The 27,949-nt window shown below is 41.2% G+C and overlaps 2 protein-coding genes across 11 annotated transcripts in view; one reads left to right on the top strand and one right to left on the bottom strand.

Annotated features, from left to right (window-relative positions):
• PLCE1 (phospholipase C epsilon 1) overlaps window positions 1-10,506 on the top strand; it is a 147,242-nt gene extending 136,736 nt beyond the window's left edge. For 8 of the 10 annotated variants that reach the window (XM_015288858.4, XM_040703083.2, XM_040703082.2 and 5 more), the window contains 8 exons: window positions 446-707; window positions 1,542-1,660; window positions 2,004-2,132; window positions 2,857-3,066; window positions 4,052-4,213; window positions 4,365-4,583; window positions 5,549-5,761; window positions 6,631-10,506. In XM_015288858.4, coding sequence (XP_015144344.3) covers window positions 446-707; window positions 1,542-1,660; window positions 2,004-2,132; window positions 2,857-3,066; window positions 4,052-4,213; window positions 4,365-4,583; window positions 5,549-5,728 — 1,281 coding nt within the window. In that variant the 3' untranslated portion in view covers window positions 5,729-5,761; window positions 6,631-10,506. Of the gene's footprint in view, window positions 1-445; window positions 708-1,541; window positions 1,661-2,003; window positions 2,133-2,856; window positions 3,067-4,051; window positions 4,214-4,364; window positions 4,980-5,548; window positions 5,762-6,630 lie in introns of those variants that run through there. The other 2 variants (XM_040703078.2, XR_005861015.2) reach the window with 2 other exon arrangements.
• Window positions 10,507-11,280: 774 nt separating this feature from the next.
• NOC3L (NOC3 like DNA replication regulator) lies at window positions 11,281-27,828 on the bottom strand. Its single transcript, XM_004942152.5, has 21 exons — window positions 27,794-27,828; window positions 25,676-25,883; window positions 25,157-25,283; window positions 23,636-23,793; window positions 23,473-23,529; window positions 22,741-22,871; window positions 21,937-22,098; window positions 21,017-21,110; window positions 20,627-20,802; window positions 20,299-20,427; window positions 19,707-19,838; window positions 19,382-19,462; window positions 18,462-18,562; window positions 17,949-18,021; window positions 17,813-17,876; window positions 17,641-17,712; window positions 17,056-17,237; window positions 16,696-16,824; window positions 16,421-16,518; window positions 14,660-14,744; window positions 11,281-11,964 (listed from the first exon to the last, which is right to left on the bottom strand). The coding sequence occupies exons 1-21, from the start codon at window positions 27,800-27,802 to the stop codon at window positions 11,833-11,835; spliced, it is 2,400 nt and encodes a 799-aa protein (XP_004942209.3). The 5' UTR covers window positions 27,803-27,828; the 3' UTR covers window positions 11,281-11,832.
• Between the last annotated feature and the right edge of the window lie 121 nt (window positions 27,829-27,949).

The raw sequence follows: 27,949 nt of genomic DNA, 5'->3' as shown, positions 1-27,949 counted from the left end.
AGGAAATGTTGCATAAAATTGAGGTTCGTAAGATCCAAAGGTCTCTCAGCCAGGGTGGCTGCAAACCTAATGCTTCTGTTGTGCACATCAAAGCGAGGCAGGGGTCAGTGCCATCACCCCGGAGTAACTGAGAAGAAAATTTGATCCCTTTTGAATGTGTTACTGGGACATTCCTTCTGGATTAACTTTCAAATGCCTTGAGTGGTTGCACTCATGATATGCAGTATATTTTTTTCAGAGGAAAGATACTGTAGCAATGGCATGTGGGGTTTAAGCAGTGCTGAAGTTAGAGCCCTGGAAATGACAAAAGTAAGGGGGCACTGAAATGGAATCCATCGGTTAGCAAACCACGCTTAGGGCTGTAATTGAAAACAATGTTTAGCTCAAAACTGTGGCAGAAAAGAATGACTTTGCTAATTCATGCCTCTGTACTCCTCGGCTTCAGATCGTGTCTGGGCAGAACGTGTGCCCCAGCAACAGCACAGGAAGTCCGTGCATCGAAATTGATGTGCTCGGGATGCCCCTGGACAGCTGCCATTTCCGGACCAAACCCATTCATCGCAACACGCTCAACCCAATGTGGAATGAGCAGTTTCTTTTCCGGGTTCATTTTGAAGATTTGGTCTTTCTTCGGTTTGCAGTTGTTGAAAACAACAGCTCAGCTATAACGGCTCAGAGAATCATTCCACTGAAAGCTCTGAAAAGAGGTAAAATGGTCTGTAGTAACATCCTATGCCAAAATGGTTCTTCGGATTCCTGGACTGAATCCTGCTGGAGGGATGTTTTTAATCAGCTGGTTGCGTTCTTCAGGAGGAGACAGGGAACAAATACCAGGCAGCATGCTTTACCCCAGCAGTGTGATGCTGGTCTGACGCTCCCTTGGAGCTGGCAGCTGCCCCAGGGGCTTGACTCAGCTCAGGAATTGCTGGTCCCTTAGAAAGACCAGAATGGTTTCTCTCCATAACTTGCCCTTTGCCAAAGAAACTGCTCTAACTAATGATCAGTGGGGTAGAGGTGAATCTTCAGCACTGTCTGTAGGAGATGTGAAAGAAAGGTGAACAAAGGCGAGTGAAAATCTACGCAGCGCTAGTAATTCTGTGACACCTGGGGAGGGAGTTTCCGTGATGCCAACAGCTCTTCAGCAGAATGGTAGACATAGTTCTGAGTTTACTTCATGCCACTGTAGTAAAACAGGACAGTCTTAGCACAGGGGGAGATCTGGCCACAAATATATACACATTTCCCTGTGAGACTGTCTTTGCTTCATTCATATGCTAATATTTATTAGCTTTTTCATGTATGAATATGTTGAATATTATGGCAACATAAGGGTAGACAGCTATATTTGCCATTCAAAGTTCATAGCACTTGTATTAGACTGTTTTACAGACAAGTGTATCAATGCATTACTTTTCCAGTGCTTTAAATTCTATAGATAAAGCAAGTACTACCTAAAAATGCAGCAAATTGGAGTTTTCAGTTTGTGAGACTTCTGTCCCACAGTCTGGTAAAATACTTAGGAAAAGCTGTTTTCTCTTCAGGCTATAGACATGTCCAGCTCCATAACCTGCACAATGAGGCACTGGAAATCTCTAGTTTGTTCATAAACAGTCGGAGGATGGAAGAAAGTCCCTCTGGAAACACTGTGCCTGCATCTATAGTAAGTTAATTCTTTTTTGTGAATGCTATTGTTATCTTAATGTCTGCTATGGTCTCGAGTCTTCTACGAGTAGATGTTCAAAGATATTACACCTAAACCTGCACATTTTTTTAGAAGTACCCCAATGGCTAATTCTTCTGGGCGACAGGGAAAGTAAGTAGGGTTATCCCACTGGAACTGTGGAAGGATAAAGCTTTATTTATTTATTTATTTAAAATTCCTTGTTCTGTAGTGTAAAAGCCATGCCTTAGCTGGATAGCTTTGCTTGGTTGAGTTCCTTACAACTTGTCTACACTGTATGTTTTAAATCAACCTAGCATTCAGTAACCTATTCTCTTAACAGTTGTTTAGTTCAGCTGAAAGGAAAGCCTCTGTGCCTTACAAAGTGACGATCCATGGAATTCCAGGCCCGGAGCCCTTCACTGTTTTTAACATCAGCGGAGGGACCACAGCTGCACAGCTGCTCCATCAGGTGAGTGCCCATGGCTCTGTAGGCTCAACTGCACCAACCCACACTGACCTCATTCTGGGTGTTTGTCTCCATGAATTTTTTGCATGCAGAAGCAATACAGCAGGGAATTGCTTTAGAAATATATTACTGTGGGATTAATTGCATTGGAATTACAGAAATACTTACGCTTTTTTTCCAAATCTTGGCTTCTTCTCTTCTTGGAAAGGGGTTTTAAACTTAAAACATACTCCCTATTAGTATTGTAATATTTGGGCATCTGAGAAAAACAGTCCGTGTGTCCGACAGCCAGAGGGCTGTCCTTAGAACAAGGAAAACTTATCTGCACAACTCCTTGAACCTGAGCAGCACAGGAATAGAGTAAAAGGGCTGTGTTTGTGAGGAGAAAAAAGCGGTTAGCGAGGCTGTTATCCCAGCAGTGGGAAAGGATCGTGCTGTTCTGGGATGCTGCATTCGTTGTCTGGCCTGCCCAACAGGTCAGAAACGAGCTGAAACAGGATGGCCTTGTCTGGAATAGCTGAGCTGCCTGGCAGGCCTGAAGAGAACAGTGCATTACCCTGGCATGAAATAACTGCATAAGGCAGAACACATCGGAAATCATGCCCACACTATCAGAATAGCTACTGATCCTTAAAGTTTCTTCATTCATATTCATTTATAGCTACTAATTATGCAGTGTTTATATTTAGCATTCTAATTGCTGTGTGTTTATTGCGGTCTGTCTCAGCTCTTGGAGACCACAAAAGGCACTGAGTCATGTGCTGCAGACTATTTTCTGATGGAAGAGAAAAGTTTTTTATCTAAAGAAAAGAGCGAATGCAGAAAACCACCATTCCAGAGAGTAATTGGTCCTGAAGAAGGGCTTGTGCAGCTCTTGAACAGTTGGTTCCCAGAAGAAGGATATGTTGGAAGAATCATCTTTAAAACCCGAGAGGAAGTAAGTCTGTTTTAGATAAACTGTTATTTACAAAGGTAGCTAAAAATGGCCTAGGAGCAGGAAACAAAAGGATGCCGTATTTGTTTCACTACTTGGCAAGCAATGTCACTGAAAACGAAGCACAGTGAGACTTTGTGCACCTGTCAGTATGTACACCTGTGCAACACTAATAGCAGCTCTGTGACTCAGAACTCCACTACCACTGGCTTATTGTTTTCACTGACTATAGTTCTAATTTAATGTAAGTCGAGATTTTGACATGATAGGAAATGAATATAAAGACAGTTAATACCAATGGATTGCAGGTAACAGAACTCCAGACTACAATTAGCAATCAGTTTATATATCAGCAGCTTTTTTTGTTGTTCTGAAGAATAAAGGATTTTACTTCTAAAGAACTTAACTCAAAAAACCTTGAAGGGTGATAATGCTTTCAATGGTAGCCTAAAATAATGAGATACTTCATGTCTTTAAAGTGGGAAGATGCAGTGATTTCCTTAGTTTAAACAATGGGGCATGTATAATAGTGTTTTATATTACACAAGTTGGTATTTTGTTTTTCTTTGTTTCTAATATTTGGAGTAGAAGTTTGTGCAATTAGCAACCTCCTTCATTCAGCTGACTGCAGCACTTTGTGAGTGTGTGCGACTACAAACGTGTCACTGCTGAGCTGCATTCCTTTGGAAAACATAGGTGAAAGTCTGTCTTAGTGTGGATGGAAGCCATGCTGTGGCTTTGCCCTGTGATGCTCTGTACAGCACAGCATGAGCTGTAATTGGAAAGGTATTATAGATACACGGATTTTAGTAACGCGGGTATATACGTTGTAAGAAATACTGGCTCATCAAAACTGTTTTATACGGAGCAATTGCATTTAATGAAATAGGATCAAAACAGTGCCTGATTTCCAAGTGTTGGAAACTTTCTATGACCACCACTTTGAGTTACACTCTGCAGTAGCTGAATTTGGCTCTCTTTTCTTCAGAATTTAAATGAGAGAAATGTCTTTCAAGAAGCAAAAGAAGATGCAGCCATCACCTCGGAGGATGACAGTTTCTTCGTTCAGGTACACGATGTCTCCCCCGAGCAACCACGCACTGTCATCAAGGCACCGCGCTTCAGCACCGCGCAGGATGTCATACAGCAGGTGAGCAGCGCACCGCTTCCACATGTGGGTCTGCAAGGTGTGCGGTGGAGGCTTCTTTTACACAGGGTAGGAGAGCTGAGGGATCCGCCTGGTAACCTGAATCTGACATAATGCCTTTTTTTCTTTTGGTCTTTTTTCTGCTCTTAAACAGACTCTTTGCAAAGCCAAGTACTCCTACAGCATTCTGAGCAATCCAAATCCGAGCGACTATGTCCTCCTGGAAGAGGTGACAAAAGAGCCAACAAACAAGAAGTCTTCAACATCTAAACCATCTCAGAGGATTCTCTCTGATCAAGAGTGTGTGTTTCAGGCCCAAAGCAAGTGGAAGGGAGCGGGAAAATTTATCCTTAAACTCAAAGAACAAGTTCAGGTAAAAGGAAGGAAATTTGCTGTTGGCTTTCTAGATGGTGCACATGAGCTGAACGGTTGAGTGAGATTTTGAATGACTTTGTTTTTTGAGGCTTGCTTTCAGACCTGTCAGCTCTGTAGTCTGTACATTTGATGTGGTTTTGTGCTGGTTGTTTTTTCAAACTAACTGCACCACCACAAGACATCTGGCTGCAGAAAGCCAAGGTAAGAGATGCTGCATTTAAAAATGCGAACTTCTTTTCTTTCAGCCTGAATATAGTATAAAGTTTTTTTTATACAGCAGAGCTATGCTTTTGGGGCCCAGCTGCCAGCTCCTGTAGGTCCGGGTGGGGAGGCTACAGCAAAAAGCGACTCCTGTTCTCACCCTGCTCCCCCATTCTTTGCAAAACAATATCAGGTACATTCCGGAATGTGATTTTCACAGCTTGCAAGTCCCCTGCCTTTACCTTTTGCTTTTACCTTTTACAGCGTTCTCATTTCTGAAATCTGGCTGCACGTGCCCTGCTCCCCATAGCACTAAGACAGACGGGGCTGTTCCAAGGGACAGCACTTAAACACCACTGGAATAAAGTCTCCTTTATTCCTGCCTAAAAAAAATATTTCTGTTGCTTTGCCTCGGGAAAATGGAAGGACTGAAGTACTGCTCTGCTGGGAGAACGAACAGCATTTTCCTTTTCAGCAGATGCCACCAATTCATGGCTGTTGCTGCTTTAAAGTAACTGCATCAAAAGCATCAATTTTATAAAAGTTGATCCCAAATATGCTATACATAATCTTTGAAAATACGCAATTTTTAGTCAGTCTAGTCCGAACAATCATAAGAATGCAGTTGTTTTGAAAGCACAGCTTCACTGAGTTCCAAAGGGGACACCTGCTTAGAAAAATGTTGTATGTTTTCATATTAAATTCTGTATTCTACAGCTAACAGCATGTTAAACCATTTCTGAGTTCTGATCTGTTTTACAGGCAGCACGAGATGACAAAAGAAAAGGCATTTCCTTTACCAGTGAGCTCAGGAAGCTGACCAAGTCAAGTAAGCAGTACCGGGGCTTCATTTCACCACCCCTGCAAGTCCTGCCTGACAGCCCACAAAATAAGGATGAGAGGCCCGCGTGCAGCTTGACTTTTAGCGACGTTATGGAATAGTCACCACCAGTGCCTCCAGTACAGTTTGTGCAGGTAAGAGGTACCACGGCTCAGCATTAGAATCAACATAATACATCAATTACAGGGTATCTTTTCACCATTAAGCGTTGGCTAAGCCATAGTAAAGGACTGACAGATCCATAGAATCTTTAAATGTAGTTGTGCATAGCCAAAGGAAGATCGGTGAGATCTCCAGTTATTTATTAGGGCGTTACTGCAATGAATCAGAATGGCGTGGAGTTTCACTCACCTTTTTTTATCCATTTATGAAACAAAAGCGGAATGCTGCATACTGGTACATTTTATAGTGTGCATGCTAATTGGGTAATTGCTCCATTGTCACTGTCCTGTTATAGCCTTCTGCTGTGGGCCTGAGTAAACAAGGCATCCAGTAGAGCTTTTGTTACTAAACATTACATTGCATGCATTTAATAAAATCACTGGGATTGATGATCTCCTTTTTAACAAAAACAAGTTTATAGAGGCACTGTCACTCTCTGTGGAATTTTTGCCAGAAATGTTTAAACATTTTTACAGTCTTTTCTGTAGCTCTTCAATTTCTCCTTGCTTGATTTAAAATAACAACTGAAATGCACCAGCGTACCGTTTATATAAAGGACGGTCCATCTAACTGCCCACTCATTTACACTATGCAGACATTTGCATAGTGCTACTACAGCACTGAGCTGTCATCTGAGAAGCTACGGCTCACTGTAAACGAAGAATAAATCTTTCCAGCATTGGTAATCCCATTTCACATACAGTGAATTTACGGAGATTGCAATTCCTTTTCACTTACTACACTATTAAAGCATTATTTGACACACAGTGTCACACCATTGCTAAAGCACTGTACCAACAAACAGGATTCAAATAATGTCATCATTTGCAAAATATTTCAGATCTGAACGAACACATGGGATGTCTTTCTAGGCGACAAAGGCGACACTAAATCAACAACACAATTCAAGCGCAACAAAGTAGATTGTGGAAAAATCCCAGTCACATTCCCTCCTCTCCAGCATTTGTTCTTTCATTTATTCTGCAAACTGGAATTTACAACACTGAACCCTTCTCCAGTGCCCTTGAAGGAATCTGCTGAGGTCTGAACTGGTTGGTAATTGTTTGGTCTGTGCTTTTAATGCTTAACCAGGCAGTACTTCTGGATTAACATCCAGAATCTGGGATGGCAGATTGGAGAGCTGCCTGTCAGCTGCCCGAAGAGTCCCCTCTTCCCCTGTATCTTCACTTCTGCAAAGTCTTGAAAGGCAGATGAAGAATTTTTCTTGGACTGTATGTTGTAAACAAACATGTTACCACCCCGCCTCCTTTTTAAACAAAAGATTTTAGCTAATTGCCTTAAGGGAAACCAAAGGCAGAGAACCAGAGTGTTCTTTTATGTGTATTATATTAAAATAATGCACTTTTACATAAAGATTCCTGTTGAACACTGTGTTTAGTGACTGTAAAGAGATTTAAATATACTGTAACTTTCTTGGCTTATCAGTTTAACTTTGGTAAATATACACAAATTGCTCCAGTTATTTATGGTTTATCTGCTTTAACAAAATATTGTACAGTAGTTAAATACACCTAACTGGTAGCGATACTTTGACAAGGAACAGCGTTATCGTCTTATAAAGTCTAGTTTTCCAGGCTTGTGTTTAAAGAAAGAATATTTATTATGTTCCAAAGTATGTGTCATTGTGTAATATATTTATCATATACTACTTTTTAGAAACTGCAAAATCTTCACCTCCCTCTGGCTTTAGAGGAAAAAAATGTTTGAACTTTCCTGCTTGTTTCTTTTCAGCACAAAAGTCGGATACCCCAAACTCAAACAGTACTGAAAAATGTAATTAACACTTCCAAATTGTATGGAAATATCTACAGCTGTTTGGTTTTTTTTTACTTACTTTTTAAACCCAGAGAGCATACACACTCTTATACTACAACGCTCGACACTTTGTTCACATAGAAGCACTGTTTAAAGTCTGATGTTTGCTGAATTCATCTTTTGATATTTAAGATATTACGGTTGTCTCTCTTTTTTTTTTGTACTCCATGGGGGCTTATTAATGTTTTTAGTTAGTTAATTAACCTATATAAACCAACTTATTGGGGAACAAATACAACAATTGCTGAAACCACTCATACCTTCCGTTTCCCATACAAAGCGTATCTGTGGTAAGAAAGTGGCCCTGTGCACATCTGGGCTCCTTGGAGCACTCGCTGAACCACGCAGAGTTAGCTGTCTGACTCAGGTGAGAATCCACGCTATAGGGATTGATTTTCGCTGTCACAGACTGCATGCCAACTTTAGCACTCGAGCACAAACTGCTGCTGCTTATGAGAGAGTCTGCATCAGGCAAGGAATAGAACAGCAAGATGGTGAACCTCCTTCCTCCCCCAGTAATTACAGAATAAACCAAAAGAAAGCCAGCTTATGCTCTGATGTATAAATAAGCAGGTAGAAGCTACATTCTGCCACCAGTTTCTTTTTACCATGCACCCCTGAGAATTCCTGTCTGTCAGCCACTAACAAGGCAGAATGTGCCCCCTTGAGGTCATTTCCAACCACGAGAAAAAATAACCTCAGACCCGGTCGCATATCCCCTCCCTGAGGCTGTGCACCTCCCAGCGCTTATCTTTCTTTATACCGATACAGAAAAACAGTTCTCTAAGTATAATTAATAATAATAATTAATAATATCACTGATTTTTTTCTTCCAGTGCCTTGGGATATTTTTAGAAATAAAGATTATTTTCCTGTAGAGTTTATCCTCAATTATTTGACTTCTTATAAAAAAAAAAAAATTCAGCAGTACTGAAAATAGAATTCTTAACATCACCCTTAGCACCGTGCTTGCTCCAACACAGAACACCCTTACACCCATTTCATCAGCCAGTGATGGTTTTCTTTCACAGGGATTTAAATAGAAAAAATAAATCTTGTGAAATTCAGGGGCAACAGCAGCAGTGTCAGAGGAACTTAGGAATAGCAGTTAAGTACTTTTTCTGCTAATACAGTAACTCTCCAGTTGTTGGACAAGTTGATTAATGTACGTATCTTCCTCATCAGTCAAGGTCTAAAACTGCTTTTTCTGCTGTTTGTCACAGTAAAACAGAACAGGAAAATATTTATCTAAAATTTGGCAAGCTAATTATAATGTTCCAGTACTTTCATTAATGCACAAATATCACAATCTCAAGTTACAGAAAGGTTCTGGCTAGTGCCAACTGTCAGAGGGTTTTTTTGCCTGTGAAATGCAGTTCCTGTTTTATGCAGGTGGAAAGCAAGAAAGCTCCTTTCCACTTGTGTTCATTCCAAATATCCCACTAATGAAAATCTGCCACCACTTAAAGCATTAAAGAGGTCTGGGTTTTTGTTAAGTTTTAAGAAATCTCAGTTAAATACAGTTTATGTGAAAAGTTATTAATTCTACCAGGAAAATTTACTTTACTTATCCACAAATCATCTTCCTTCTGCAGGAATACTTGCCCACACATTCCTCTGACAGAACAGCTTTGTCCCCTTCTGTGCTTTTGGCCGGGTATGGACTTCAATTAGGAAAATACATTCATTTTCACATTACAAACTATTTACAGGAAGCAGCTTCCAGGATAAAGTCTGAAAGAAAGGAATGTAAATAAGCAACACCTTCAGAAAAAAGCACTCTCAGTGGTAGCAGGCCCTGTTCTGCTGAGTTTACAGGTAAAGCCCTCATGCTCAGTTGCCTCTTGGCCATATAGGAGTATTTTATTCATTTTTTTTTTAAACCACTGTACTTTTATACCAGTATCTTGGATTTTCCTTGCAAAGCGTGTGCTGTTTGCAGTGCTGACCGGATGGGACAACACTCAGCCTGCCAGGGATCCTGGGCTCACTGCGGTACTGCTCAGTTTTCAGGAACTGAGACACACCGGGGGGTAATTGCTATGGGCTGAAGGGTTTCCTGCTTATTTCTTACAGATCCCAACTTAAACAAAGAAGCAAAATACTGTACAATTTTTATATAGTGTAGTTACAATTTTTAAATCCTAATCACCTACTTTCATTGATAGTGCAAAGTTTTACTAGACAAAGGATCTCAACAGCCATCTTTTCAAAGTGGTCTGCTTCCAGAAATCATATGCTTCTAGGAATTCATTAAAAACTTCAACTAGTAATTTGTGGGAATGTGTTCCTGAAATATCCAGGAAATATTTGTCTTTAAAAAAAGAACTTGCCAGTAGCTTTCCAGCTCAGTGAAAGGCTGAGTCTGCAGCTTCTGAAACGGAACTCTTTCCCTTCTGCTCTTGCTCTCTAAATGCTGCTAAGCTTCAGCTAACGTTTGTTTTTTAATCACTGGCTCTTAGTAGACCGCTACAAAACTCAGTTTCCTTTTAGGATATCCCACTAAATGTAACAATGGTGGAGTTTTTTCATTATGTCATAGATATTTTGTAACTGCAATAGTGACAGACATTTGGCAGGGTTAGCAAATTAAACACAAAAATAAGTAACAATGAATAGATTTTGCTCCAATACTTGTATAGAGTATCTCAGAATGACTTACTTCTTAGCTGCACACTCATCTTCCTCTGCCTCCTAATGCACATCACGGCATTCTGACAGCGCAGTGTCACTCTGTGCCAGTCATTACATTGTTTGGAAACTATGTAAAACGAACAATTCTAAAAGCAACTTTCCACCTGGGCTATTTCCTCTTTGCTGACTTGAAGAATAAATTTGTATTTGTATATGTTGTAAAAAAATAAATGGTTTAAGATGTTGACTCTTTCCTTTTGCCTTCCTGAACTGACAAAAGCTGATGGCACTCTTGGAATTCTTTGGAATTTAAGCCACATGCACTTTTGCAATCACTTAACAAGTACTGAGAAGCCATGGGAATAATGGCAACCCAAGCAGCCAGAAACACACATATTACCAGCAGTATTATGTAGACAGTTTTGTATTCCCAGTACAGGAATATATATTTTCTAAGCCATTAATAGAGAGATACCCATTGCCAAACCATGAATTTCCATTTAACCACACAGAATTTGGTCCAGCAGTCTAATCAACACTAAAAACACATCTTAAAATCAGAGTAAATTATTCTAAAAGGATCTAGGAACCATAAGATAAAGGATAAAATGCCCCACAGAAAAAAACATTTCATAAGTACTGTAAGGAGGTGGGTGACTTTATCAACAACTTTCCAAAACTTACGTTATCACATCACATCCTAAATACTACAAAATATATTGGCTGCCAGTCTCGTCAGCCCAACATGCTGCCCTATGGAAAAGAGTTCTGATTAAAGCAATTTTCATTCTTAAGTTCTTTAATATATTTTACCTACTGCTTGTGAAGCCAATATGCAGCTGAAGATGGATCCTGAAACAACCAGACAATAGCTGATATTTGAGGAATGGGAAGAAAAATCAAGATCTAAAATTCTTACCTTGAATTTGTCCTGTATTCTTCACAGTGATGGTTTATTGAAGACGTTGTAGAGCTGTCAACTATGAGGGTAGCTCAGAAATGGAACTCAGTAATCTTAATATCCAAATAAATACCATGGTCTTATTGTAACAGAACAAATGCACAGCAAAAGCAAGAATCATCTCAAAACATGATAAACAGTTTGGAGACATCAAGAGAAAAGTTTAAAAATATGTAAAGTAATACATACTCCAAATCTAGAGGTATCCTGAACATCAAAGACCTCAATACTATATTAGCATTTCCAAAATATTTATTCATATATCAACATAACCCAGTGTTTCCTCAGAAACAAATATATGTATATTCTATTACAAAATATTAGAAGTTATATAAACAAAAATACTATAATGCACTGTTTCAGGCAATTTTAAAATGACCTTAGTTTGTATCTTATTACCTTACTGATGTAACTGTACACTGCAGATCCCAAGCCCTGAGAACACTGGCTAGATAGCCTTGTACCTGTGTGAAAAGCTTCTGTTCCGTTTATTGAGTGCTTCAATATTCAAACAAAAGCCTACTTGCATTCCTTTAATGATGAGTGGAAATTTCTTCCAACCGATCTTTGTCCATAATTAAGAAGCCACCAAAACACGACTGATAGATCCATTTAGGACAAGGATGATTCTTGTAAGTGTCTAGCAAAATCCAAGCTTTTGTGACTAACAGTCTTGCTCATGTGTTGTTGAAGCTGTTCAGTGAGCTCCTGATTTAGAAATGAATCCACATGTGAGAATGTGTCCTGAAAATAATAGAAGATTAGTTGTGTTAATAAACAAGTCCAGTATCTTTCATTAGCAGTCCCCTTTCTCTCCCATGCCCCTGGCCATCTCCTAGACCTGACCTACAGAACTGTCAGCTCACTGAGATCCAACTGCCGGTAAGTTTCACTTGGAAGTCACACGTCCAGCATGCCTTAGATGATCGTAGTTTTGGCAATTATTTTTTTTCTTTTACTTTTAACTGTTCTCTAGAAGAATACCTATTATACATAGCCACAGGTTTCAGTTCTGAAGGAACCTACACACTGCTTCCTGTTCAACACACTAAAAAAATAAACTAAGCATCTCAGATCCAAGGGCTAGTGAAGGCAATAATGCAAGTAGTGGAAAGGAACGTTCTGACCCTGTCTTGAGAGATTCCTTCTGTCTGGAGCCACATGTGGAGATCTCCACTCCTCCCTAGTGATGAAGGAAGGTCAGATGAGGAAAGTCATCCACATGATTTGCAGCTCTCTTAAAGTATTAACACTCACATAGCCAAATACCTCATGCACTTAAGGACAAATGAGATCCTCTCTTTAGTGGAGCACAGGAAAAAGAAAATTCCAATTCAGAGCTTTTGTCAGCAGGGACAGGTGCTGACAGAGCATGGCAGCATAACACAAACTTGCAGGACACACAGAGTAAAATTTGGGTGCTGCCAAAGATTGTTAAATGAGTCAAACAGCCACAGAGTAAGGAACACTGAAGCTAATTTCTCAAGTACCGCCATCTTCTTCCTCCTTTGTTTCTGCTTCCTTTACGCATTCCTTTATTCAAGCACTATCCAATCTCTCTCCTATCTGCTGTTCCCAGCCTCGATCTGTCTGCTAATGTCCCAGCAGGACAGAAACATCAGGCAGTCATTATCTAAGGACAGCTAGTAAGATTCCGGTTAGCTAGTAAGTACTAGCTAAGCTTTTCTGAAGTTGCTTCTCAAAAGTTGAAGAAAAAATCGCTCAGCACTTTAACAGACATTATTGAGTTAAAAATTGGAGGCACTGCCAAGGTTAATAAAGTTTTCATTAGGAAGAAAGACAATTACTTACCACTCTTAAAAGGACGCAGCACTCACTGAACAATTAATGGAGGTTGGCATCTAGAACACATCTAGTGCTTAAGAGCTAGAAAGTGTTCGCCCCTTTCTCCTCTTCATACATTAGCTCTTTGTTCAAATTTACACTTCAAAGCCATAAACTGTCACTTACGGGGATCAGTGTCCTACATGCTGAACCAAAGACTCTGGGAATCTGGCTGTCCTGCCAACTACCAACACTGGGACAGACAGCTGGCTTTTTATTACTGCTTTTTAAACAAACATTAGTTTATCATTGCAGAAATGGATAAGAAATCTGCACTGAACGACTGCAAAGAGCAAAAGTTAAGTAAAACAAATACCACACCCACTGTGCTATGTGGAACATAGCTTGCAGTGGAATACAGCTGTCGTGATCTAGAAGTCCTGAACACTTGTAGCCCTAGGTTAAATCAGAAGGACCTGAAGAAAATCAGTGCCTTTGGAAACCAGAAACACAAATAAGCCAAGCCAGAAATACGTCTCCTGTATACCTATGACTGCTATGCTGAGATAACTATCCAGCTTGTATTTAATAAAATATTCTCACTTTCCTTAATTCATTGTAGCAATTAGAATTTAATATTTAAAGCAGAAGTTACTTCCTGACATTTGTAATTGAAGACTGCTTTTTATTAGATCTACTGATAAACAATTTAAGAATTTTATTCAGAATGTTTATCACTACTAAGCAGAACTCCTGGTAGCATTACTAACTAAACAATTTGAGTTCTAATTGATTATCTATGCAATTCAAAAAAAAACAAAAACAACAACAAAAAAAAAACCAACAACAAAAAAACCCCTAAAAGCAGCTACTTCTGAATTATTCTAAATTAGAGGTGATTGTCTCCCTCTGCTCAGCTCTTGTGAGGCCCCATCTGCAGTACTGCATCCAGGCCTGGGGCCCCCAGTACAGGAAGGAAGCAGAGCTCTTGGAGTGGGTCCAGAGGAGGGCCACTAAGATGATCAGAGGGCTGGAGCACCTCTCCTGTGAGGAAAGGTTGAGGGAACTGGGATTGTTTAGCTTGGAGAAGAGAAGGCTCCAGGGAGATCTCATTGCGGCCTTCCAATACTTGAAGGGAGTGTATAAACAGGAGGGGGAACGGCTGCTTATGAGAGTGGACAGTGATAGGACAAAGGGGAATGGTTTTAAACTGAGATGGGGGGGGTTAGGTTCGATATTAGGAGGAAGTTTTTCACACAGAGGATGGTGACACACTGGAACAGGTTGCCCAAGGAGGTTGTGGATGCCCCATCTCTGCATGCATTCAAGGCCAGGCTGGCTGTGGCTCTGGGCAGCCTGGTCTGGTGGTTGGCAACCCTGCACATAGCAGGGGGATTGAAACTGGATGATCATTGTGGTCCTTTTCAACCCAGGCCATTCTATGATTCTACGTTAACTGACACTATGGGAGAGGAAATACTCATACAGCATTTCTTCCTTCTCTTATAAGCCAGTGCTACCTTATGCCAGTTAAAAAATATTTAACTGAGAAAGTACACAAAGCAGAAAGCCAAACTAAGTGTGCTAATATCTGCACATAGCAAATAAAGCTTAAATTGGTACATCCCATGGTCAAAAAAGGACATGGAGTTACCTTTCGTCTGGGTGTTACTGATGGAACGGGAGGATTGAAGGTCATTCCTTTCATATTGTATGCCTCAAAAAGTTCTGTAGCAGGCCTACAGCAAAACCACAATTTTTACAGTGAAAGAAAAAATTCATTAGATTCCCTTCAAAATAATATACAGCCAAAGCAAGAGCAGCTTATCCACCAACACCATTCATACCCACCCAACGTGTCTTAAGTGAATTCTTCAGAGTAATGAACATCAACTAGAAAAGACGGTACCTGTGAAATAGGGCTAGTAAAAGCCAGTGATACATGTCTAAATACTCAGCTGGAGAAGGAGACAGGAAAACTGATCTATTGGCCTGCCAGAGTTCCAAGCAGTCACTGCCTGATCTGCATATAACTCCAGCATTGAAAAAAAAGTCTAAAGTAAGTAGATAAAAGTTATCTAGCCAATACAATCTAGCTAAATTCCAGCAGGATTCCCAAGTTCCTTATTGCAGGGTGTTACCGAAAAAAACTAAGTAGGCATTAGAGAATGGGTAAGACCATCACATGAAAAAGAATGGTTAAAACACAGCAAACAGTAGACAGGTGTGTGTGATCAGTTTTTGCAATGTCTAAGAAAGAAACTGAGTTTCCACAAGGTCTGCACCGGGCTCCGTGGGTTTCAATTCACTCAGTGTGGAGAAGATGGTGAATACCAAGTCATGTGTGCTAGTAGGAGCGAACTGTTTGCTGAGAACTGCAGGCAGACTGCAGGACATAGCCAGTAAAATAGCAAATGAAATTCAGCATGGAAAAAAAGAACTAGGGAAAAACAATCTAAGCTTCACACAAAAAGCAAACATGTTCTTAGCACTATCCCTAAATGACAAGATGTCCTTACTACAGGTACTGTCATGGGACTGTGACCTCAGTATGGTCTGTAGAGTTGGAAAGATATACAGAACAGAACAGAAAGCACTGTTACATCAGTGTGTAATTCACTGATCATCCACATCTCAAATACTGCATCTTCTCCAGTCTCCTCATCTTGAAATACTTTAACTGAGTTCAGGAGAAGGAAACAAAGATGATGAAACACATGCAATAGCTCCAGTCGAGAGAACAGACAGCAGGCAGAGGGCAAAATTAAGGACATCTACAAAGTCACACAGAAACACAGAAAGTGCCTGTTGGAACAGACTGTTCACTTCATCTCCCAAAGCAAGAATCAAGGACCATTAAATGATGCATGCTGGTAGCAGGTTCAAAACAAAAGGTGACTTTAAACTAATAAGCTGTAGACTCATAGAACCCATATCAAGCAATACAGTGCTTTTAAAATTTATACTTTAGTTCAAGGGACTTGGAACACTTCAGAAAAGTCAGAATAAAAAAACAAGTCAGAGGCTAGGAGGTGGCTCAGGCCTCGTAAGCTTCCCCTTTTTTTGCTCTTCCTGATGCACTTGTCTCCAGCCACTACTGAAGACAGGACAGTGAATTAGACAGATCCTTAGTGTAAACCAGAATGGCTGTTCTTGTATTTTGATATATTCTGCACCTTACACTGCAGCTTGGTTTCCAGTTTCCAGTGGAGAGCCACAGTTCAATGATCATAATCCACAGTCAGAAAAAAGCAGCAAATTTTCCATACCAGCAGAAGAACAGAGAAAGTGAGTTTTGAACAAAAGAACCTTTTAATGTTATGAGTAATTATTTTTAGGTATTCCTTTAATAGAGTATGAACAGCTGCTACTTTGCTAGTACTCTATTTTTTAAAATATCCCTTGTATAGCTCACCTTCTGCTCAAATCAAGTGAAAGAGCTCCCGATCCTTCAGCTGGAGCTCCAACAGCAAGGTGAGCTGCAAATTTCTGCACTGTTGGATGATAGTGTCTCTGAAAGAAAGGAAGGAAAAAGGCAAGTGAGTGAGGGACTCTGCTGTTCCTCTGCACAGGGAATAGGCTCAGCTCATGTGGGCCACATTTGACTGATAAGCCTGAACTCCGCTCTGTATTTGGTAGTAGTTATTTACTGTTAGTTCACCTTCCTAAATTATTCAGCTACTCACTAACCTGCAGCAAATGCAGCTCCCATAGAGCTGTGTTCTGGGCATTGCAGTGCTCTGGTTCATCTAGTTCTGGGAGATACACTCCACTGCCTTGAGATTCGTTGTCTAGTAAGAGATCCATCTTTGGGAATGTCTACAACACAAAGGAAAAGGCCGAGTTGCTTATACTATACATGCAATTATAGCACAGTTAACTTAACTCCAGGAATCGATTCATGATATTCCACCTCAGATGCATTTAAGGTAACTCTGTATTTACTGTTTTTGCTTAAAATGCTTCAAAATATTTTGCATAAAATCAATCTGTCAAAAAATACAACAACCTTTAACCAGTAAGCTAAAAAATCCAACAAGTAAAACTTACTTGCATTAATATCCTGTTTGTTGCCAAGATCCCAATGCTTGAGTGTGGAAGAACATGAAGAGCGAGAGTGGAAAGCCTCTTCATGAAAGCAAGAGCTCGCTGCTGGGAAACTTGCTTTCTCCGCTTGGCAAGCATGACATCCAGGCACTGGAGCACAATCCCTATGTCATCATTGGTACCGCCTCAAAAGCAAAGTTTGATACAAAGAGTAAGTAATCATGACCAGGAGCATAAAACTAAATATTCTGCTACTGCCTGTGCACTGAAACCTGAGAAATAACATGAAGGCCCAAAAGGTTCGAGCACAGCACTAACGTGACCCAGGCGTAACCATTCACCCCTTCTTGTAAAGGACAGCCCAACTTTGAACAGAAAAAACAGACTGTTGCTTTTGTGTTCCTCTGTAAGAAAATATTCCATCAAAAACTCTAAACATTAGAAGTGTGTGTTTTAACTCTACGTGGACTCATCTTTTAACAATTGTTAAAAATAAGTAGTTTGCTAACATTGTATTAAGGCTGCGATACCAAACAAGCAGAATAAACATTACCTAATTAGACACTGAAAATAAGAATCTGGACTTACCTGCGTGTAGGCTGAACAGCGTCTTGTAAAGATGTGTGTAAAATTTCATTGGATCAATGTTAAGAACATCACCTATGCAGGAGTAAATATATTTATTTGTGATTATGTTAATAAAATGATACTACACTGCAGGTTTTTGTTGTTGGTTTTTATTTTTTTAAAGATTTCTCACCTTGTCCAGAGAGTATTTGAAAAGCACTGAGAATGCAGTGAAGACTCTCCCGATAGCTTAAGTCCTGTAAGTACAAAAACTGGTTGAGTACCCCAAAGTTAATTTTAAGAAAAATCTACAACTAAGCTCTACTTACATCAGAAGAGATGAGAGAATGAAGAACAATCAACAGGTCATCAAAGAATTCCACATTTATGAGGTGGGCAAACCTTAAATCAAAGAGATAAGCTATAAACATCCCCTGCAAATTTAGCTCAAAGCATTCTGACCTAGAGAAACCCAGACCTCAAAGCAGTGCTACATGAAATGCTCAGAATCTCTCATCTTCCCATACATGGAGAATTCAGCCCCCAGCTGATAGTTCTCAGCTTCCCTATAGCACTAGAGACGTGCTCAGGTTCTTCAGGAAGCAATCAGACAAAATAACACAATTGCATCACACCTGCTGGGTATGTGTCATATTGATGCTGCCGTGGCAATTTCACATTACACTGAAACGTTTGCAGAAGTAGCCAAGTATGTCAGCATAGAAATAAAAGAATTTCAGCATATTTGTCAGTCTTCTCTCCTTGCTTACAAGAGTCACACAGCCTTTCAGCAGTTTATGCCTGTTCTGATACACACAAAAGGAGGTCAATCATGTCCTTACTTTGCAAGACCTTCCAGCACAGCCGGCAAAAGCGGAGACTTCTGAGCTCTCTTCAAGATTCTGAAGTATGTTAAGAATACAATATTCAAGGTCTCTGTGTGCTGATGGGAAGAGAACAAAGTAAAATATGTAAGCATGGAAAGCAGACATTTTCTTGTTCACTTAGAACTCCATTAAAAACGTGCCTAGTACTAGTACTGTAATAGTAATATTAAATTATATTAATAAATTTTTAAGTGCCAACATCAGTGTCAGCACACTGGAATTGAGCAACAAAACCTACTGGTGAGGTAAAAGATGTGACAGGGGATCTTCAGGAAAGAGTGAAGCACAACATTTTCCTTACCTCCCTCCAAAGAGATAAAGGCAGCAGAAAAAGCCTCACTGATTGCCCAGCTGTCACACCTCTCTGTCCAAGCTTGCACTTAGGCTGTCCAAATCAGTCCTGGCACTGCCATTTCTGCTCTTCTTATGCTGAAAAGCTCAAGTGCTGCTATCCTGCCCCCTATTCTGTCCCTTTACACTCTCCTAGCTGAACAGCCTCTCTTCCCCTCAGTTCAAGCTAGGCACACTCCTCCCTTGCCTAAAAGCCACTCTGTGAAATTGGGAAACACCATTACCTAGTGCTGCCTGCAACAGGAACAGGGCATAAGGAGAACATTCATCAGTGCATTCAAACACTTTTCTGTGCACACAACAGAAGGAAACAACAATAGCTAAGCTGGCTTTCCTGGGTACATTAAGAGGGCTCTTCTTTGTAAAACTGAGACCTCTGGCACAGGCAAAATGTTTGTCTGCTGCTGACAGTATGTAGAGGTGTGAAATGCTGACAGTTTGGGTTATCAGGGAGACTCCTGGTTACAAAATTATTAGCAGCTGCTACTTTGCAAAAATGGGAAAATCATTTCTAAATTACTTACCAGCTTCAGTTTTTTTTCTTTACTTTCTGAAGCTTCTGCTTCCAAGAGTTCTCTTTCTAGCTTCTCTTCTGCTTTCTTCCACTGAAAACAGACAGTTGATTTTAAGTAAACAAACATTCCAGCAAAGTAAATGTTTCCAACCGGCCTGGATACCCAGATCCCAAAGATACCCAGTGAAAAAACCTTCCAAATGAACAATTCATGCTTGGTGAGTTGACTTGCTTAAGTCATCCTGTGATGCTACAGGGCAACCAGCATAGGTACATCCCTTCTTAATAGAAACGATTGAATATGTTATCAACACCCAAAAGGCACAAGTCATTACCTTTCTTTGCATTCTTGAAAGATGTTTTCTTTTCTCTTTGAAAGTCATGAACTTTTTCTTTGGTGCGATGTCTTCGGAATCTTTTTTTAATTCCACCTCCTTAATTCTTAAGTGAAGAAAAACTTTTAACACCTATGGGAAAATAAATAAATAAAATGAAAGGTGATCAACAGAAGAGGAATGGAGGGGCTAAGAAATCCTGAATTCCATACTAGCTGGTGATCCTTGCTGCTCACAGATTCTTATGTTCACCCTCCTCATGTTCCTTCTCATCTGTATCATTCATCTGTGCTCACAGTTCCTTCCTCAGCAATGTTAATTTTTATCCATCCCTCCATTTGCCTCTCTCACTTCCAGTCCTCCTACCTGACATAACTCGTGTCTCTGTTGAGAGCCATTCATCTGCTCAGTTTCTTTCCCCTGCCCTTATCTCTCCTAACCTTCTGGCCCAGCCCACCTCTCATCTTCCTGTGTTCTCACAGTGATGAAATTCTGCTTGTCTATAGCCAGCAGCTGCACTAACTTCAGCTTACAGATTTTTTTCAAACTATCAAAAAATGAAAATTGTGAAGTATAACAGAAAGACTCTTACCTCAGGTCGGACGTTGTAATTTCTGCCCTTTACAAGGCCAGAAACGACCTTAACTACACCAAGCGAAGCAAAGCCCAACTTGTCTTGCTTAAAGAGCTTCTTAACTGCTTCACAGCACAGTTCAGAGATCTGAAAGGTGAATTCAAACAATTTTTTCCATAGCAACAGCTATTTGATAATACTGACAGTATTTACTAAACAGAAAGCAGTCACAGCTTGTAGAATAGGTAAAAGATAAGGCCACAAGACATGGATACTGGAATAAAGCTCAGAAATAAATTATGTTTCATGCAAAATGAGAACTCTTCCCAATCAGAAAATCACTTACTGTTTTTGATGCATCGTTCATGAGAGGAACGATGAGAACAATAATGTTATTGTGGAAGTTGAAGTGGGGTAGGGCCACAAGCAGCTCACACAGACACTTCACTGCAATCTCTGCTAGGCCTTTATACGCCTTTAATGAGACAACATTGCTTTTCTTCAACTTTCTCTGTTTCCAATCTGCACAAAAAAACATTACTAGTAATTACTTTCAAAATGCACAGGAGCTTCTACACAGTTACAATTTTCGTTGTTGCATAATCAATGTGTTCTTCTACAATTATATGAAATACTCATTACATAAAAGACGGGTATGGTTAGCACTCAATCAGCAGAGGTAAACTGTGATCCTGAAAACAATTTTGCATTTACTATAAAAAAGTGTTCACAGTACCTTTAATTGTTTGTTCCAGGTTTTCTAAGTAAAATTTATACTGGCTCACAAGGCCTTCTTCAAATTCTCTCAGTTTCTGAGTTTCTTTTTTAACCTGTGTACATCACAAAAGTAAAATATTATTTGGAGACCAAAATTAGGCAGTGGTGCAAAAAAACCACAAAATTAAGAATGTATGACATACCTAAGAAGGTTTTTCCTTCTAGACAGGCATTACTAGAAATGTCTTAACAATAAATATTTCTGCTTATTACTAGACATGCTCTTGTGCTCTAAGCACCCCTCCCAACAAGGCCTATTTCATTTCTAGGGTCTAAAGTGAAATTTGGATCCAGCTGTTATTTTAGAGCCATGGCTTCTATTAAAAGCACCTACAAAACTGCTTATAAACAACCTCCAGAATCACGGAACAGGAAGGGATCACTCAGTTCCAACCCCCCTGCCATGGGCTGGTTGCCAACCACTAAGTCAGGCATCAGATCAGGTTGCCCCAGAACACCTCCAGGCGTACAGCAAAACAAAAAGAAACTGTTGCGTAAATTCAGCACTTCACAGTAATTTGTGCCAGTGAGGTGACAACGGCGTTTAATTTGCTTTCCTTCCATTTCCCTCAGTGTGACTAAAACCACTGTCTTATTCCAAGGTTTATGATAAAGTCCCCCACTCAGGTTTGGTACACTAATCTAGTATACTATTACTTTCCTTCATTACCATCAGCATATCACCTGCTTATTGAAGGAATTATGCAAGAATTAAGGTTCAAATCAAACACCTCTGCTCCAAAATTGTCACAGTTTCACAACATCCCTAAGTGCTTGTGTATTTGCTGCTCTTTGTTCTAAACCAGAAATTCATGTTAAAATAACAGTATTTGGCATGATCTAAAAAATATGAATGACTCAGAAAATGTGATATTTCACCTTGGTGGCCTTTTCTGCTTCAGTCAGAGGCCGAATTTTGTAAGAAGGAGCGATATCTTTGAATACTTCCATCAGAGAAACCATGACCAACTTTCGAACAATCACAGCAACATTAGGGTCCTGTTCCATCAGCATGGCACGCAACTCCTTCAACTTCTTAATCTGATTAAGAAAAGAGACTGATGAATTCAGCTGAAGATCACCCTCCAAACCAATCTCCAAGCACAATATACAATTCTGCAAGTCTGTCACAAGAAATGAGCCCCATTTCTAAACACTTAGAGGGGAAAAAAGCAACTAACTGAGCTTACTTAGCATTGTACAAGGAAGCATAAAATTCTGCATAACCCATCAAAATTTTATCTTGGGAACGTAAGAACTACAATACCATTCTAAAATTACCTAGAATTATAGCAAATTACTAGCATGTACTGAAACATTGAGAACTTCTATACACAACCTTGAAAGCGGAGCTGAAATAGGGGTTATGCTTAAGGAACAAAGTAGTTTGGATAGGAAACACTGGATGCAATATTATTCCTGCAGTTATTCAGAGGGCCAAGTTACTCCTGAACAGAGCCAACACAGTCACCAGGACCTTTACGTGATTCAAATCCTTTGCATCAACCTATAGCAGCAGTTTCACTGCTTGCAGTCCTCAGAGAGTGATGCGATACTAATACTTCACCTTGTTTTACTGATGTATTCTGCTTTTGCTATTACTTAGTTACTTCAGATTTTTATTTACTAACTTGCTGCACAACACAGGCACACACACATGCATGTTAAATAAATGCTACCTACATTGTTTTCCGGGTCAGAGAGAATGGCAGATGCTAAGGCAGCAATGTGCATCTTCCTTTCTTGCAGCTTCACTTTCCTTTGAGCAGCCATTTCCTCAGGAGTGAGAACAGGTGGGGGCTCTTCATTCAACTCTAGCACAGCGTATAAGAGTTAAAGAGGAGAGTCACTGAGGAAACCACTACCAAATACCATGCTGTAAACCACAGTTCTAGATACTGCACTTCAGATGAGTGATAGTCCCACTCAACAATATGACATGCAGTTCCACAGTGAAAGCAGCTTTAAGAACAAACCTGCCAGAGCTTGTATAATTCCTTCTCCACTTTAGAATCTTAGGCTTGCAGAAGTAAATGAATAAAAATCTTTCTGAACCTTAAATATTTTTCCCCAAGCACAGTGATAACATATAAATTCAACATGTGACCCCAACTGTGCCAAGAAGTTGAGAAGCCCTACAATTTGCAGCAACTTTTTCACCAATCACTTTCTCTTTCAAAAATACAGTTGGTATATTTGCATTTTTTGTGTCTTAAAGAAAAAGCTTCTGAAGCCAGCTGTGGAAATCATTCCCCAAGGCCTTGACATCCTACCATGTAAGAAAGTAACATGGTAACCAACACCCTAAAAAAAAAAAAAATCACTTAACAAACATCCTTAGGGAACAGCAATGGACTCCTCAGATCCATCAGTGATTTGGAAAAAGAGAAATAAATAAACACAATGTTTTATTACCTTCTGCTACCTCCATTTCTTCCATGTCTTCTTCTTCATCCTCAGCAACATCAGGAACTGCAAAAACAGTCCAGGGTCAAGCTTGTAATAAGCACTGAGAAATTTGAAAGAACAAGTTATATACATCTTGGATGCTATTCTGATTGCAAAATCTGTGCCTTACCTGGCTTTTCCATGGTTTGGGGAATAATGCCACCTTTGTCTTTGATAGGGAGCAGATGGATGAGCTCTTTCTCTGGTTCAGCGTTTATGCGTCTTGGTATCTTCTCATATTTTTCAATCACACTGTCACGTTTTCGTTTCTTGATGTGAACAGGTTCACTGATAGAACACAAGGCAAACAAAATCAATTAACCACCTAATTAGACACGAACCACGTATGATAGTATACTAGCTGGATTAGGTGTCCACACTTAAAAAAACAAACAACAGATGATCATATGCAGTGGAATGCTGGAGTGTATTCACCGTGAGACAACATTAATACAGATCTATATAGGATTTCTGAATTCAAGACAATGTAGTGCTTCCCATCTCTTTTTTAGAGGAAATTAAAATGTGATATGAGCAAAAACAAAACGAGACTTACTTAGCCTAGCAGGACAGCCAACTTGCTTGGTGAATACTGAAACATTTCCATGAGTCTAAACATATGCATGCAACATTTACCAAAAAAAGTTAAAAGTTGTACTCTCCTGTAGTACGGGCACTACAAGGTATGTTATTTGTTCATCTGATTCATAAACTAAAAGCCAGGGACGATGAATCACTTTCTGAAGGAAGCAGCACAGTCTTTTTCATTAGGAACACTGCTTTTGGTCTTGTGACAGAACTTCAACTACTGATCTGTGATGGATTCTGAAAAGCCATGTGTTCAGAGACCAGTAGGCTTCAGCAAGGAAGACCGCTGGTATGAGTCATATTGTATCACACAGCCACCCTACAAACACTGTAAGATCAGCACCAGACTCTGCCTCATTGTCCCTGTGTAGATCAAACCTTTCCTACGTGCTCAAATCCTACTCAACATGCACAGGATCTCAACAGCTGTAACTGCTGAACATGAAGAAAATACAGCTGTTATTCACAAATCTGAGTCATTTGGGACATCTGGAAACCACACTGCTAGCTGCTCCCATTCATGAAGCAGTAACATCCTCAGGGGCCCTTCAAAGTAAGACAACAATGAACAAATCAGATGAAGTTCGTAAGGTAAACATCCTTTGGAAACATAATTTCTGTCCTAAAATCTTAACAAATTTGGAAAAGATACATAAAATATAAAGAGATACAAAACAGAAACTACTAGGATCTCAGCACAGCCTCTCTCACACCTAGACCAGACTGCTCTCCCCTTTTACCACTACGTGTGCAGCTGCCCTGGCACACTGAAAATTTCACCCTGAGCACATCTGCCATGAAGGACTATACCAGCAAGCAAGCAGGACTGGGACCCTCACGTACAGGTTGTCATTTTATTTAGTTTGAGGAATGCTACTCATCTCATAGCCATGGACATCACGGGAGTGAACACTGCAGAAACAGTATCGTGAAGGGCAGCAGAGCCCATGAATGATCTGATACACATCGCTACATTAATACTGAATGTACCAACAGATCAAGGAAACACTAAGCCGGAACTGCAAAGAAACACCAGGCTGAAAGTAGACATCACAATACTCACTTAGAAGAAATATCTCTGGTTAGAAATGATGCTTTTCTAGCCAAATCTTCCATTAACTTCAAGTCATCTTCATCCATCATGTCCAATGGAAGCGCTTCATCTTCCTCTTCTTCCTCCTGTTTTTCAGCTATTTCAGTAATAACGTGCACAAATTAAGATGCTGTATGTATACTCACAGTTAAAACCTAATGCTGCATACACCTGAGACACCTTACTTCAACTTTGATCTCATGAATCTTCAAGCACATGTTTACATTAACCCAAAAAGTGGCCCCTTTATTGTGAAAATCAGTAACAATTAGAGCAAACACAGCTCTACCCCTCCAGCTGTCAGATCCTGTCAGAATGGCTGCATTTTCCATAACTTCCCTTTCTTTCTTTTACACGAGAACAGTGTTCATCTGTGCACAGTAAAGGAAACGTCCTTTTCTTGAAACAAAATTTTATAACATAAAACAGCAGAATATCAGTAACAGCCGTATCTTTTCTATGCAAAAACAGCACTGAGCAAGCACTTACCAACATGTTTCTTCTTGTAATCCTCCAGTGGAAAAGGCTTTTTACAGACAGCATCTCTGACAGCCTGCCTTAGCTTCTTTTGTTCTTTCCGATACTTCTTAGCGGCACTCTGCTGCTTGTACTGTTTATTCTTTAATTTGTTGTCAAGTTTTATTTTACTAGTTCTCAGTAACTTGCGAAAGCTTGGGACACGCTTTGTGTTTTTTCTCTGGGGAACAAATAGAAAATTCCATGTGACTGACACATCCAAACCCTTCATGAAATTTATCTTCGTTGGTTGTGATCTCATTTAGTTTGTATTTCTGCCAGCACTGAACAACTTAGAATCGTAGAAACACAGAACTGCTCAGGTTGGAAAAGACCTTAAAAATCATCGAGTCCAACCACGACCTGACCATACTACCCTAATTCTAACAACCGTCCGCTAAATCATGTCCCTGAGCACCACATCCAAACGGTTTTTAAACACATCCAGGGATGGTGACTTAACCACCTCCCTGGGGAACCTATTCCAGTGCTTAACAACCCTTTCTGTAAAGAACTTCTTCCTGTTATCCAACCTAAACTTACCCTGGCGCAACTTAAGGCCATTTCCCCTCGTTTTGTCACCTGTCACCAGTGAGAAGAGACCAACCCCGCTCTCGCTGCAATCACCTTCCAGGTATTTGAAGGTCTCCCCTCAGCCTGCTTTTCCCCAGACTAAACAGTCCCAGTTCCTTCAGTCTCTCCCCATAGGGCATATTCTCCAAGCCTTTCACAAGCTTTGTTGCCACTCTTTGGACCTGCTCCAGCACCTCCACGTCCCTTCTGTATTGAGGTGCCCAAAACCTAACACAGTACTCAGGGTGAGGCCTCACCAGTGCCAAGTACAGGGGCAGGATTACTTCCCTAGTCCTGCTCATCACACCATTCCTGATAGAAGCCAGGATGCCATTAGCCTTCTAGGCCACGTGGGCACACTGCTAGCTCATATTCAGCCGACTGTCCATCAGTACACCAAGGTCCCTTTCCATCAGGCAGCTTTCCAGCCACTCCTCTGCAAGCCTATAGGGTTGCCTGGGGTTGTTGCGACCAAAGTGCAGGACCTGACACTTGGGTTTATCTTGTTTACCTGAACGTATCAGAAGAATCACTGAATGGCTTGGGATAGAAAAGACCTCAAAAGAATGATAGAGCTCCAACCCCCTGCCATGGGCTGGTGCCCCCCTCCAACTGAGGGCCCAGGGCTCCATCCAACCCGGCCTTGAGAGCCTTCAGGGATGGGGCACCCACAGCTCTGGACGGCAGTGCCAGGGCCTCACCTCCATCTGAGAACAGAATTTCTTCTTAACACCTAACCTAAATCTCTCCTCTCTTAGCCTAAAGCCACCTCCACCTGGAACCACAGGCCACGTAAAAAGTCGCACCCCCTCCTGTTTACGAGCTTCCTTCGTGTACAGGAAGGCCACAATCCACAATGAGGTCTCTCCAGAGCCCGCTTTTCTCCAAGCCAAACAAAGCATCAGTGTGCTCCTATCTCACCCAAACGCATTAAATTGATAAGAAGAGAGATGTGAAGAACGTTTTACAGAAACTGACAATTACCAAACCCTACGGCCACCCACTTTCAGCCACAGAAAGCACCCTTATACTCCTAGCACGGCACACAGCCCTCCAGGGTACACTCCCTCGGCCCGCCTCCATTTCCACGCTCTGCTCCAGCACAGCTGCGGCCGGAGGTTCTGCTCCAAGGCTGCGGCCCGGGCACGCGCGCCTGAGGCAGCACGAAGCCGGGCACAGCAGCTGGGCAGGCCGGCAGGTGCCACGGGAAATCACGCGCGCGCATCAGGGCGGACCCCTATGCCAGAAAGGCCACAACGGCGCGAGGAAGGCAGGCAGAAAATCACCTCAGAGCCGCGCGTGGCTCTCACAGGGAGCCACAGCTGAGCGAGAGGCCGCGCAGCCCGCTCTAGTCACGCCGCTCCACCGCAGCCCTGGAGCGCTCTGCCGCTTCCAGCAACACGCGAAAAACCCTCACGGCTCAACGGCGGGCCGGGCCAGCGAGAACACAGTCCCCAACCCCGCTCCCCCACCCCGCCGAGCCCCCAACACCACTCCCCCCACCCCGCAGCGCCCTACCGGCTTCATGGCGGCGGCCCCACACGCGCTGCTCCGGCGGCGGAAGCGCTGTCCCGAGGCGGGGCGGGCTCCTCCCGCTCGCGCCGCCGCGCCCACAGCGCCCCCTGGCGGCCCGGCCCCGCTGGGACAGGCTGCAGGCATTCCCAATGTGCAGAC

This window comes from Gallus gallus, chromosome 6, assembly GCF_016699485.2.
Source record: "Gallus gallus isolate bGalGal1 chromosome 6, bGalGal1.mat.broiler.GRCg7b, whole genome shotgun sequence".
Classification (NCBI taxonomy): domain Eukaryota; kingdom Metazoa; phylum Chordata; class Aves; order Galliformes; family Phasianidae; genus Gallus; species Gallus gallus.
The sequence above is the reverse complement of the archived record's forward strand: the minus strand, read 5'-3'. Positions and strand labels throughout refer to the sequence as shown.